General features: G+C 37.4%; 1 protein-coding gene across 6 annotated transcripts in view; it reads right to left on the bottom strand.

Moving 5' to 3' along the window:
- Positions 1-5,541, bottom strand: part of golim4a (golgi integral membrane protein 4a) — a 29,203-nt gene extending 23,662 nt beyond the window's left edge. For 3 of the 6 annotated variants that reach the window (XM_083552994.1, XM_083552993.1, XM_083552996.1), the window contains exon 1: positions 4,817-5,513. In XM_083552994.1, coding sequence (XP_083409120.1) covers positions 4,817-5,021 — 205 coding nt within the window. In that variant the 5' untranslated portion in view covers positions 5,022-5,513. Of the gene's footprint in view, positions 1-4,816 lie in introns of all 6 variants that reach the window. The other 3 variants (XM_083552997.1, XM_083552995.1, XM_083552998.1) reach the window with 3 other exon arrangements.
- Between the last annotated feature and the right edge of the window lie 8,066 nt (positions 5,542-13,607).

Raw genomic sequence — 13,607 nt, 5'->3', positions numbered from 1 at the left:
ACTTCAGGAAGGAGAAAAGCGGCACACACACCGATCCACATCACTAGCGCAGTGGTAGACCGTGTCACCAGTTTCAAATTCCTGGGGATCTACATCTCCGAGGACCTTTGCTGGACAAAACCAGCTCTATTCTGGAAAGTGCTGCAGAGGGTGGGGGGGAACTGCCAAACGCATTGTGGGAACTTCACTCCCAAAGGCTGCTGACATTAACAGGAAATGCTGCCTCAGGTAAGCATACATCACCACTAAGGACTTCTCTCACCCTGCCTATAGACTGGTCACCCTCCTGCCCTTCAGGAGGTGCTACAGGAGCCTCCGGACCAAGACAAGCAGGTTCAGAACCAGCTTTTGTCCCATAGCTGTTTTTCCATGCTGAACTCTGCACCCCAGTAACACCACCTACCCTCCACCCCTTACCCCCCCCCCCCCCCCCCCCCCACACACACACACACACACACACACAACTTGAACAAGAGTTATTTTGATTCTGTAAAAATTTCTCAAGAAAATGAATAAACTAAGTAAATGAACAAATATTTGTCGACTCTCTTACCCACTTTAAAAATATGCAGCTTGTTATTTAACCGAGAATTTCATTATCTAAACATGAAACAATCTGATGATGGACTGAATTTGCTGGGACTCTGAATCATAGGAAGATTGGCAACTGTCTTAAATTAGTAAACAATCCTTCTTCTCCGTTTGGAAATGGCCTTATAACCCTTTCCATATCTGTACTCATACTGTCTATTTTGTCTTACATTGTCTGTATTGTCTTGTATAGTCTGTTTTGTCTTGTATAGTCTGTTTTGTCTTGTATAGTCTGTTTTGTCTTGTATAGTCTGTTTTGTCTTGTATAGTCTGTTTTGTCTTGTATAGTCTGTTTTGTATAATCTGTTTTGTCTTGTCTGTATTGTCTTGTATAGTCTGTTTTGTCTTGTATGTATTGTCTTGTCTTGTCTGTTTTGTCTTGTATAGTCTGTTTTGTCTTGTATAGTCTGTTTTGTCTCGTATAGTCTGTTTTGTCTCGTATAGTCTGTTTTGTCTCGTATAGTCTGTTTTGTCTCGTATAGTCTGTTTTGTCTCGTATAGTCTGTTTTGTCTCGTATAGTCTGTTTTGTCTCGTATAGTCTGTTTTGTCTCGTATAGTCTGTTTTGTCTCGTATAGTCCAAGCTAAATGTACAGTGTTATTTATGTCTGTACTTTTGAGAGTCACTAACAGCTGAAACCAAATTCCTTGTGCGTGTCAACACACTTGGCCAATAAACCCGATTTTGATTCTGATTCTGTGTAGACACACATCTGAGTGCTAACTGCTCTTACCACATTTACAGTCAGTGTCATATACTATTATTTTCCATATTAAAATAAAACCATTCTGTGACATTCTGTGATTTGACCTGGATGTACTATAGGCTATTTTACAGACTATTCTCTGGTTAATGGTATCTAAAATATAATAAAACACCAGATTGACACAAACATGTAGATATTTAAGTGAAACTTCAAATGCCATTTCAAATTTAGAAAGTCTGAGGCAACTAACCAGACCACAGCATAAGAACAATGACCCTTAGTTCATTACTCGGGCACACTGAACTCTGTTTAGACAGACAGATAGACACTCAAACAAACAGGCAAAAAGATATTCGAACAGATCCATGATTTATGTCATTCTAGTGGAATGTTGATACAACCTTAGAAAAATAGGAGGAAAGAATGAGATAAATGAATGAGCCAGCAGAAACAAAAACAATACAAAATCCATTTCTGCAGCAATGATAACATGCCTCCAAAAAGAGTCACCACAAAAACCAGAGGAAACCACAAAACCCGGGTAAAAGGAAATAGGGTCTACAATTACACCTCTGCAAATAGGATAATAGAATAGTAAATAAGTAAAAAAAAAAAAAAAGACAAATCCTATTTAGCATTCTTCACACACACACACACACACACACACGCACACGCACACGCACACGCACACCTCATTCTCCTTTCTCCTCAGGTAAAAATGCATCTAATGTGCATACCTGTGTGCACTAAACAAAACACACAAAAAAATAAATGATATTTAATACCAGTGAGAAAGCAATAATGAGTTCCTAAGAGTGAGAGGCTAACAGAGCATGCTAGTTTGCAAAATAGTCTGTTGCTAGACCTTCATTTTATTCAAATTTCTAATTTTCTCTCATATTTTTTGGTCAGGTATCATTTTTGTTTTATTTTTTGTAAAAACATCTCTTTTAACTGTTAGAAATCCAATGAGTGAGCTGTGCTAATAAACTGCAGGCTAGGTTGCTAATTCAGCTAAGAAATGCTAGGAAGAGAGGTTTTCTGTTGCAGTTATATAATTACTTCCAGACTTTCACATTTCTGACCAGGAAAAAAAACTAAGCAAACTCCTCCTTAGAATTAACCTTAAGAAGTCAGCAGGTTGTCCTCAACCTAGCGTTAAAACCACTGACAGGGGAATTGAATAGCATTGATTATCTTGTTAGAATGGAGCAAAGTCAGCTCTCAAAGTTGATGTGCTGGAGGCAGGAACAGTGGGCAAGCATAAGGACCTGAGAAGGCATTTGTCAAGGGTCAAATTGTAATGGTTGGACAACTGGATGAGAGAAACAACAAAACAGAAGGTCTTTTTGTTATTTGTTCTTGGTATGCATTGGTTAATCCCTACCAATACTGGTCCAAGGAAGGACAACTAGTGAACAGGCAGCAGGGCCATCAGCTACCAAAGCTCAACAATGTATGTGAGAAATGAAGGCAAGTCTGTCTGGTCCGATACCCCAGAAGAGCTACTGTAACACAGATTTTCAGAAAACATTAAAGAAGACATGTACTGTGGCTTCAGACAAGTCAGAGTGCCCATTCTGACCCTTCTACATCACAGAAAGAACCTACAATTAGCAAGTGAACATTAGAACTGGACAATGGAATAGTGGAAGGAGGTGAACTGATCTGATTTTTTTTTCCCCACATTATGTGGATCCATAACCTAGGATAGAGATGGCACCAGGGTGTACTACGTGAATACGGCAATGGTTATAGTTAGGTGATACTTGACATGCTGTTGTAGATGAAATACATCCCTTAATGGTGATGGAATACTATTAGCAGTGGCCTCATTCAGCAGGATATCGCTCCCAGCCACACTGCAGAAATTGCCAGGAATGGTTTGAGGAACATGATAAAGAGTTCAAGTTGTTGACTTGGCCTCCAAATGATATGAATCTCAATTTGATTAAGCGTTTGTGGGATGTACTGGACAACGCAAATCCATTGAGGATCTGCCTCACAACCTACAGGATTTAAAGGATCTACTGCTCACATTTCAGTGCCAGATACCACAGCACTCTTTCAGAGTCTGATGGGTCAGAACTGTTTTGGGGGCACAAGGATGACCTACACTATTAATTATGGCTGATCAGTGCATGCCATTTAAAATTTACCAAAAAAAACTGGAAAAAAAATACTCTTCACTATGATTCATTTCCTTTATTATGTACAAATGCCATTTGACTACCTCAACTCCATCGATGTGGAAAAATGGTCCTTGCTTTATCCTACTCTAAAGAGACAAAAAACACTGATGCTGCAGCACTTTAAGTCTTTAGCCCATCCAGCTCTCTCACCTCTTCATCTTTACACCCTGATAAAACAGATCACGTTACAAAGCCATAGGCTAATACCACCGCCAACGTGTCCCTGTGATGTCAGTGCGACACTCAACCACAGCAAAGAATTAGCAACAGCCCTAAGCAGAATCACGCAAGTTTACTGGGTTTCAGGGTGGAGTTGTCCTTCAAGAATTAAACTTGATATTAAGCGCCAATTTAGTTGAATGGAAAGGAACATGGTTTAACTCAGTTGCCAGATTTGAAATCCAAGACTAATAATTATCTTTCTACCCTAACAAAATTAAAACAGTACATACTTGTGTGCTTCCCGTAGAAATGTAGTGACATTGAATCGCACATTGTGCAGGTAATGACTGAGCAAGGACCAACTGAAAAGTAGATTCTTAACAACTGTCTTAACAATTTGTCAAGTGAAGTAAAGCCTAGGTGTAAAGTAAGCTTTACTTAACTTACTGAATTGAACTGAACTGAACATTATCTGTATATCAATTTCATAAACTACGGCATATAAACTACGAATACGTGTGTTGACTAGCATTGTCGTGTACTATCTCCAGGGTTCCTTTCAAAGCTCTGGTTACCCTCTGTTCTCCCAGGGTGAGTGCGAGATTCCTCCAGGTTCGTAAACTGGCCACGCTACAATACCCCTGGTTGGGAATGCGTCTGTGCATCATGTTTACGATGCCTTGAGATTGTGTTTGGGACCAGGACTGACGGCACATTCCACTTCACGCCCTGTAGCTCCCGGGATAAGCTCCTGAATAAAGCAGTTACTGAATAGACGTATAAAGGACTGCATTATCTGTGAGAAGGTTAGGCACGGTTTAGTGCGTCATCTGTTGCAGAATAAAATACAGTTAGTAGGTACATTTCTGTATCGACATCATATCACACACCCGTGATTAAGTGGGAATGGAAAAAGAGCTGTAAGATGGCCAGCATTACCTGTGCAAATTCATCAGTAGGTTCTAGAAACGCACTGATAAAAGACCTATAATAGACATTCTGATAGTGATTATGAAAGTCATCATCCATATACAGTTTTGTAAATGCAAAACAGTGTGTTGCACAAAACACACCCCTCCCGGCGTTGCGAAACAGATTAAAACTAAGTAGGAAACACGTTTCAGGGGTCTCCGGATATCTGCTTGACCTGGTGAAACACTGATACCTTGTAGCTGGGCTGAAAGAGACTCCTGGTGCTGCTGGTATTTCAGAGCCAGAGCTTCTGTTCCCTTCAGCTGCTGGTGCATTTCATACCAGATCATTCCTCCATAAATGAGCACAAACACCACAGTGGTGAGCAGCAACAACTGGAAGATTTTCCTTTGCTTTCTGGAGCAAACCCCACTGCCCATGTTCTCCACAGTGATCATATACAATGTAAAAAAGAAATTCTCCAAACAAAACCAACTTGTCCTCCTATGTGCTTTACATTCCAGAAAGCAGGAAGAGTTTACACAAGGACTTCCCAGGTCAGATGGAAGCAGATCCTTTGGTGGGGAACCTCCATTCCCTGGATGGAGCAAAACTTTCCCATACAGCTCTGTTTACTTGTGTCCTGAGAACAACAAAAGAAGCCAAGTTGCAAAAAAAAGATAGAAAAAAAGTTTTTCTGCTTTCTGAAGCTCCTAGAAGCTCGTCTTTGTGTAAACCTTTCTACTGATGTGAAATACACAAGATATATAAACAGATCTATGAGCTTTGCAGGACACCTTTGGCTTTAGTTACGTGTCACCGAGTCACGGCGGACCTGGAGGAAGTCCCTCCCTGAATAATCACTGCCTGTCCTGGGATCACAGCTATTGGTGTGTGTGCTGCTGCGTCAGAGATAAAAAAAATGTGTGTGTATTCGTGTTTTCCTCCTACTACACCCAAATACTCCACACACACAACTACCCTAATACTTGCATTAACCGCATTAACAAAATTTTTTTTCTTTGCCAGAGCATGGCAGAGTTTTAACAAAAATCCGATTGGCTGATTTTTTTAGGACCCAACTTTGAACCTATCGTAACGCAAGAGATGGAATAGTGTTAGCCAATCACAGCGCAGGAGGCGGGATTAGCAGTGAAAAGCGACGCTGTTATGTTTATTGGCCGTGATTTTTACACGGGTAAAAGAAAAGCATAGGATTTGTCGGATTTTTTTGTACATTGAAACGAATTGTAGAAAGAAAAAAATATATGCACTCAATTAGTCTATCTATCTATCTATCTATCTATCTATCTATCTATCTATCTATCTATCTATCTATCTATCTATCTATCAATTTTAGGACAGTTTGAGAGAAAGAAATGCAAAAGATTTTAACGCACTTTATTATTATTATCATTTGCGAACATCAACAGTTGACATTTTTAAAACAATTTTAAATAAAATGCCTGCTTAAAAAAAAAAAAGATAAAATATTATTTTAGAATTGTTATAGGAATAAAAAATAATAGAATAAATCAAATGAATGCAATACACTTTATTATATTTATTAAATTGAGTAATTGATTAAATCGGTGCAAATGAAATCGATTTAACAAAATTAAAAGAATGAAAAAATGTAATAGTTTATATTTGTTAAACCCCATTTGGGTAAAACAGACGAGTATAGTGTGTGTTACAGAAAGTGTGTGTGGGTTACATTTAATATTGAATTTTCTAAAGATTTGTTCTACTTGACTGTTTTATTTATTTTAGCATACTTTAACTCTATCTATCTGTCAAGATTCAAGATTTAAATGTTGCCCTTATTAGCATGACAAACATAAACATTTGTTTTTGCCAAATCTTGAATGAACAAAAATCGAACAAACGAACAACAGAAATAATAAAATAATAACATTTCCTCCTTCTCTCTCTCTCTCTCTCTCTCTCTCTCTCTCTCTCTCTCTCTCTCTCTCTCTCTCTATCTATCTATCTATCTATCAATCTATCTATCTATCTATCTATCTATCTATCTATCTATCTATCTAGTTTGCCAAGTCACAGTAGAGGCTGGGTTTTTAGTCGAGGGCAGATACATATGTAAAATCTGATCGAATTAACGATTCAAATGAATTCGTTTTAGAGGGAGAATAACTCTCTAAACCTCTGCATGTCACCCCTAGTCTGCCCACTAGAGAGCACTATTGCATCAATAATAAGCAATCCAAATTCAAATCAAATCAAATCAAATCAAATCAAATAAAAGTTTTATTTGTCAAATACACATTCATGCAGAGTATGACATATAGTGAAATGGTTTTTATGACTGTCCAACTTGTAAACATAAAAGAAATACAAAATAAGCTAGGAAAAAAGTAACATAAAAATAAATAAATATTAAGTATAAAAGCAAATTAAAATAAAATCTGACTATGAGTATAGGCATGAATAATAATATGTGTATTCACTATTAATCTGAATGATAGTGTGCAGCAAAGAAAGTGAGATGGAGAGAGAAGTCCAGGTACTACTTGCTGGGTAAACTCCAAATGTCCTGTGGAAAGAAGCGCCTCTTCATTCACTCTGTGTTTGCTTTCGATAGAGCGAAGGCTTCCCTGAACGCAACAAAGAAAAGAGTCCATTGTTGGGATGGTTGAGGTCCTTCACAATCTTCCTGGCTCTGCTCCAGCACTGCATGTTGTAGATGTCCTGCAGGTCAGGGAGCTCGGTGTGGATGGTATGTTCAGCTGACCGCACCAAACTCTGGAGGGCTCGCCTGTTCTGCATGGTGCTGTTCCCGAACCAGGAAGTGATGCTACCCGTCAGGACGCTCTCAATGGTCCAGGTGTAGAAAGTCTTTAGCACCTGGGAGGGTAGTTTAAAGTCCCTTAAGTGTCTCAGATGGTACAAATGCTGCCAGGCCTTCTTCACCAGGGTGTTGGTGTGACAGGCCCAAGACAGGTCCTGTGTGATGTGAACATCTAGGTACCGGAAACTGTCCACTCTCTCCACTGGAGTCCCGTTGATGTTTAGCGGCTGTTTTGACTGCTCCTGCTTTATGCTGAAGTCCACTATCAACTCTTTATTCCTGCAGAAGATTGTTCTCCTAACACCATCTTTCCAGGTTTTTAATCCCCTGTAGGTAGACCGGCTCGTCATTGTTGGAGATCAGGCCCACCACAACAGTGTTGTCAGCAAACTTGATGATGGTGGTGGAGTTGGAAGTGGTCACACAATCTTGTGTGTACAGTGAGTACAGCAGGGGGCTCGAAACACAACCCTGAGGATCTCCAGTGCTGAGGGTGAGGATGGATGAGGTATGTTTGACCACCCGTACGGCTTGTGGTCTGTCAGTCAGGAAGTTGGAGATCCAATGACACAGAGGCAGTCCCAGGACCTCCAAATTAGAGAAGAATGTGGAGGGAATTATGGTGTTAAACGCTGAACTGTAGTCCACAAAGAGCTTTACCACATAATTCCTTTTTTGCAATCCATGTGGCTCATCGTTGTTTGGAGAAGATGAGCAATGGCGTCCTCTAGTAAAGCACTGCATCACTACTGAGGTCAGGGCTACAGGGCAGTAGTCGTTGAGGCAGGCGGACTGATGTTTTTTATTTGGATAGGAACAATGGTGGACTGTATGAAGCATGAGGGGACATGCTCACATTCTGAAAAACTGAAATTTCCTATCTTCTCAAGAAGGAGTAGTTTGAGTGGTAGCCCTAAATCTAAGCAATCAAGGGTTTTTTTTTCTCTCGTTATCTCCTAGTTAAAAAAAAAGTAACCTATTCTGGATCTCAGTGTTGAACAAGCATTTGAGGAAATACAATTTCAGAATGCTATCAAACAGCAGGGTGTTTCAAATCAAGTGTTTCAAATCTTGTTATCTAATGAGTTTATCCAGGCTTAACAAACACCATAGAACACAAGCAGAGCAAAGATGATGATGATCAAGTGATCCAGATGATCAGCCTTGCTTGTTGTTAGCTTTGTAGGCTAGCCTACATCTGTGGTACATCTGTGATAGCCAGAAAATGATACACTAGTAGTAGGTTGAAAAATCCACGCAATGACAAGTAATAGGTTGATCGGCTGAAAAAATATTGATCATGTCACCAAATAAATTTAAACTAAGTAACGAGCCTGTTTTGAAAATGTAAGAGGTAGAAAGTCCAGATATTTGTGTAAAAAATGTAATGAGTGAAAGTAAAATGTTGTCCAAAAAATAAGTAATGAAGTGAAGTACTGATACCAGACAATTCTACTGAAGTACAGTAACGAAGTATTTGTACTTCGTTACTTTCCACCTCTTAGGGTAAGACGTCAGAAGGTAACCTTCTTACATCATTTATTCCTCTCAATACGTTCTGCTTGCTGTTAAACTGACGCTGAACTGTATGTTGGTGATTAGTAGATACCACTAAGCACCAATCAAAACAAGTTTAAAACTAATTTGTGGCTTGCTGCGTGCTTGACCAGTTACGTTTTTATCCGCTCAGAAATAAAAAGAAACAAATGGTTTAGCAAAATGTAGTTGAGTAAAAAGATATTTGACATTGAAATGTAGTAAAGTTAAGGTAAAAGTGTCTCCAAATGGAAATACTTCAGTAAAGTACGCAAAAAAGCTACTCAAGTACAGTAACAAATTAAATTTACTTTATTACTGTTCACCAGTAGTAGTAACAGTAGTAGTAGCAGTGGTAGTAATAGTAATAGTAATAGTAGTAGTAGTAGTAGTATTAGTAATAATAGTAGTAGTAATAGTAGTAGTATTCAAAAATAGTATTAGTGGTAGTATTAGAATGAATGGTAGTAGTAGTAGTAGTAGTAGTAGTAGTAGTAGTAGTAGTAATATTAATAAAAGTAGTATTAGTAGTAATAATAGTAGTATTAGAAGGAATGTAGTAGTAGTAGTAGTAGTAGTAGTAGTAGTAGTAGTAGTAGTAGTAGTAGTAGTAGTAGTATTAATAAAAGTAGTATTAGTAGTAATAATAGTAGTATTAGAAGTAATGTAGTAGTAATATTAATAAAAGTATTATCAGTAGCAATATTAGTAGTATTAGAAGGATTGGTGGTAGCAGTAGTAGTAGTAGAGATAATAGTAATAGTAGTAGTCGTAATAATAGTAGTAGAAGTAGCATTAATAGTGGTAGTAATATCAATAGTAGTAGTAGTAGTAGTATAGTAGTGTAGTAGTAGTTGTAGTAATATTTAAACTGATAGACAGTATATGCCGATATCAGCTTTTTTTTATAACCATCACAGCTCGGATATTCGCAAGTCTCACTTATGCCCACTAGATGGCAGGCTTTTAAAGAATAATGGCACAATTTTTGCTCGATTCACTTTAATTGTACAACCAAATTACTGTACTAATAAAATGTTTTTGACTTGAGTGCAGCTATAAAGCAATTTTTAAATATATATAAGGATACAATTAGGAGTCATTCACAAACTGTTCAACATTAAACTGTTGGTTACTTTAAAACTAACCTTCATCTGAGAGATCACAGGGAATATGTAAGTAAATATTTGATCTGTTAACTGGTTGCATGTGTCAGATTTAATGAATGACTCGACCAAACAAAAGCTGCTGCTATCAAACAGTGTTTACTGAATCAACTGAGTGTGATGGTGAAGGAGATCAAATAGGAATTGATGGTTTATGAAGTAATTTTATGCTCCCTTGTAAAAGTATTTTTTTTTTTTTTTGTATTTGTATTTTATTTACTTTACTTTACTTTTTTTTACTTTACTTTTTTACTAAATTGTATTTTATTTGTATATATTATTTTGTGGTTTTATTTTGATACATGGTGTGGCTGCTGTATTTTGTAGTTTATTCGGATACATTTAAAATGAAGGTATTTGGTATTTTACTTTAAAATACATTTTGATGTTTATTTGCTAAAACCTGCTGCTATTCAATTGTATACTTATTGGGGTATATGCACAAACAGCCATCAGCCATCTACAAGCCATCAGATTTCTCAACATGAAGTGCCTGTACTGACACACACACACACACACACACACACACACACACACACACACACACACACACACACACACACACACACACACACAAATTCTGTTGAAACAAAATGGCTGTTTTGCACATTTTTCCGCTGCTAGAACTTCATGTTGACATGCACAGTGTTTATTATTATACAGACATTCCATTTGTACAAACCTTCTGACAGAGAAGTACAAATACTTCATTACTGTAACTAGATTTCTCTGGTATCAGTGCTTAACTTATTTCTTTTTTTTTTTTACAAGATATTGTTTTACTTCCACTCACTACATTTTTGACAGAAATCTGTACTTTCGACTTCATACATTTTAAAAACAGGTTCGTTACTTCAGTTTTAATCTATTTGGTGACATGATCAATATTTTGTGCACCATTTTCATCAACCTATTTCTTGTCATTTGTGGCTTTTTCTGTCTACCGCTGGTGTATCATCTCCTGTCTATTACACACCACAGGCTAGTTTACGAAGCTAACAACGAGCAAAGCAGAAGGCAAAAAGAAGTATGGGATTAACATGGATAAGACAGAGGGAGTCAGCGATGTAGACATGACTGAGAAAAACATCACCTGATCATCATCATATGTTTTGTCTGCTTGTGTTCTATATCGTAGTTGTTCAGCATGGATACATTCATTGGATAACAAAATGTTTATTTCTTTTGCATTAATATATTAATATGATGTGAGGTCCAGTGACCAGCGTGACACTAAAACAGGTAGTAGTTATGAATATTTTTTACTTAAGTACAAGGCAGAGCCTAGACTTTTTTCCTTTATCTTGCTTGAAAATAGTGTAGTCACTACTTCTTTTAAAACATGAGCATCTGTACTTTTTCTTAAGTGAAGGATGTGTGTACGTTTGCCATCTCTGCCTTCCGAACTATACTGGTCAATGCTACAGTGACTGTGTCTACTGTGTTGACTGTCACTGTATTTACTGTCTCCTTGTATTATATTGTCTATACAGTATATTTGATTTTGTGTAGTTCTGTGTTTCTTTTTGTCTCTTTTTGCTTGATGTAACACATTGGTCCTAGGGAAATGTTGTTTTATTCCACTGTGTACTGCACTAAATAGGTTAGAAATGACAAAAAAGATTACTAAATGTGACTTGACGTGACAGATCAGTAAAATTAATGTACTGAGAATGGTCCACTATTTAACCAATACCTGGTCATACATGGTTCTGTTGTGTAAGCATATGGATGGGATAGAGGGGGGCTGACAAACTGAGCAACAAAAACAAAGCAGCAGATGGACTACATTCTGGAATTGTATACCTACAGTATGTGATAGGTGCAGCTTATAAAAAAATAATGCTTCACTGCACAAATAACAGAGGAGTCAGGCCCTACTGATTCAGCACGTTTTACAAAAAAAGGAGAAGCAAATTTTGATTAGAGAGATTTTCACAATGAAATTAAACATTGTTGACTCCAACTAGAGGCAGTGATGATTCATCTCTTTTGGGGTTCACATTTGTATAAATCTGGCTCCGTGGGTCCAGTCCTCACCCACCCTTGACCTAACTGCACATCACTTATGTTGTTGACGCACATCATATTATTCATTCTCCCATCCATCAGGCCTGTACAACACATACACTGTTTATGCAAGCGGCCTGCATTCATAATCAGGAGATTTCTAATCTTTAAAAATGTTAAGATTTAAGTTTTCGACTGTGTTTGACTGTGTTTTTCATTATTAAAATCTACATTTCATTTAAAGAACTACAAAAACTACTGATTTGTCTTCAATCTGGGTTAAACAGTTGTGTAAGATTGGTACTGATGATGTGTGTTCAGATTGCTCTTGTGGGCGGGGCATTTCCCTTTACGCACATCCCGTGAGGGCCTGGTGGTGACGTCATCACGCGACGACGTTTCAGGACAGCAGGAATCTGGAGACTGGGGTTGCCAGATTGGTCGTGTTTGCATCACACGAGTGAAAAAATACAACAATAATAATAAATAATAATAATGTCCAGCAATATTAATAACGCTTATGCTACATACTACTACTACTAATAATAAAATAAGATACTAATAAATAATAATATAATATTACATTTTATAGCATTTGGGAGAAATTTGGCTTATTGTGATCTATCAATAAATACATCTTTATACTGGGTCACTAGAGATTAGAAAGATGTCAGAGACTAAGTGAATTATCATTATAAAATCTCCAATTTGGGAATCTTAGAAAGCATACAAATACATACAATACATGCTATCTTTTTATATATGATTATATGAAATTAAAACTTTTGGTTTGGTCTTTGCTGAAATGAAATAGTGAGCAGCAAAATCCTGTCCTGTTCACAGGATACTACATTTCCAGACTTTAACTTCTACAATAAATAGCCAGAGTTTTATTAAAAAAATCACAAATCTTATTTTTGTTTTATGAGGAATGAAACACTTCAGGATTTCGCTTTGGTGTGGTAACATATCACACCACAATGTTGTGTATTCTTTTTAGTCATCTTGTTTTAGTCCTTTATTACTGCAGCCTCACTGAGTTTCTTATGTAAGCATACAAGTTATATCAAAAGTATGTAAAATGCACCATTCGAGACATGGCTAGTGATATTTTAGTTTACCCTATTTGACCAAAAGTATGCGCACACCTGATTATCAAACCGGTATTTGCTGTTTCCCCAGACTGGTGCCACACAGTTGTCTTTTCGTGTTATAGCATTATAACTTCTCTTCACTGAAGCTAAAGGGCCTAAACCTGTTCCAGCACAACAATGCTCCTGTCTACACAGTGATTTCCACGAAGACATGGTTTGTCAGAACAAGAGTGGCCATTTAAACCCCAATGAACATACTTTGGTTGAACTGGAACATTAACTACACCCCTGATTTCCTCACCTACATCAGTGATACATTAATGCTTTTGTGGCTGAATGAATACAACAAATGATCAATATCCAACTTTTAACAATGACAGAAATCCACAATAAAATCTGCCTTCAGTGGGCGTAAAGCAGCTTTAAACA

Source organism: Silurus aristotelis (genome assembly GCF_946808225.1).
Source record: "Silurus aristotelis genome assembly, chromosome: 10".
Classification (NCBI taxonomy): domain Eukaryota; kingdom Metazoa; phylum Chordata; class Actinopteri; order Siluriformes; family Siluridae; genus Silurus; species Silurus aristotelis.
The sequence above is the reverse complement of the archived record's forward strand: the minus strand, read 5'-3'. Positions and strand labels throughout refer to the sequence as shown.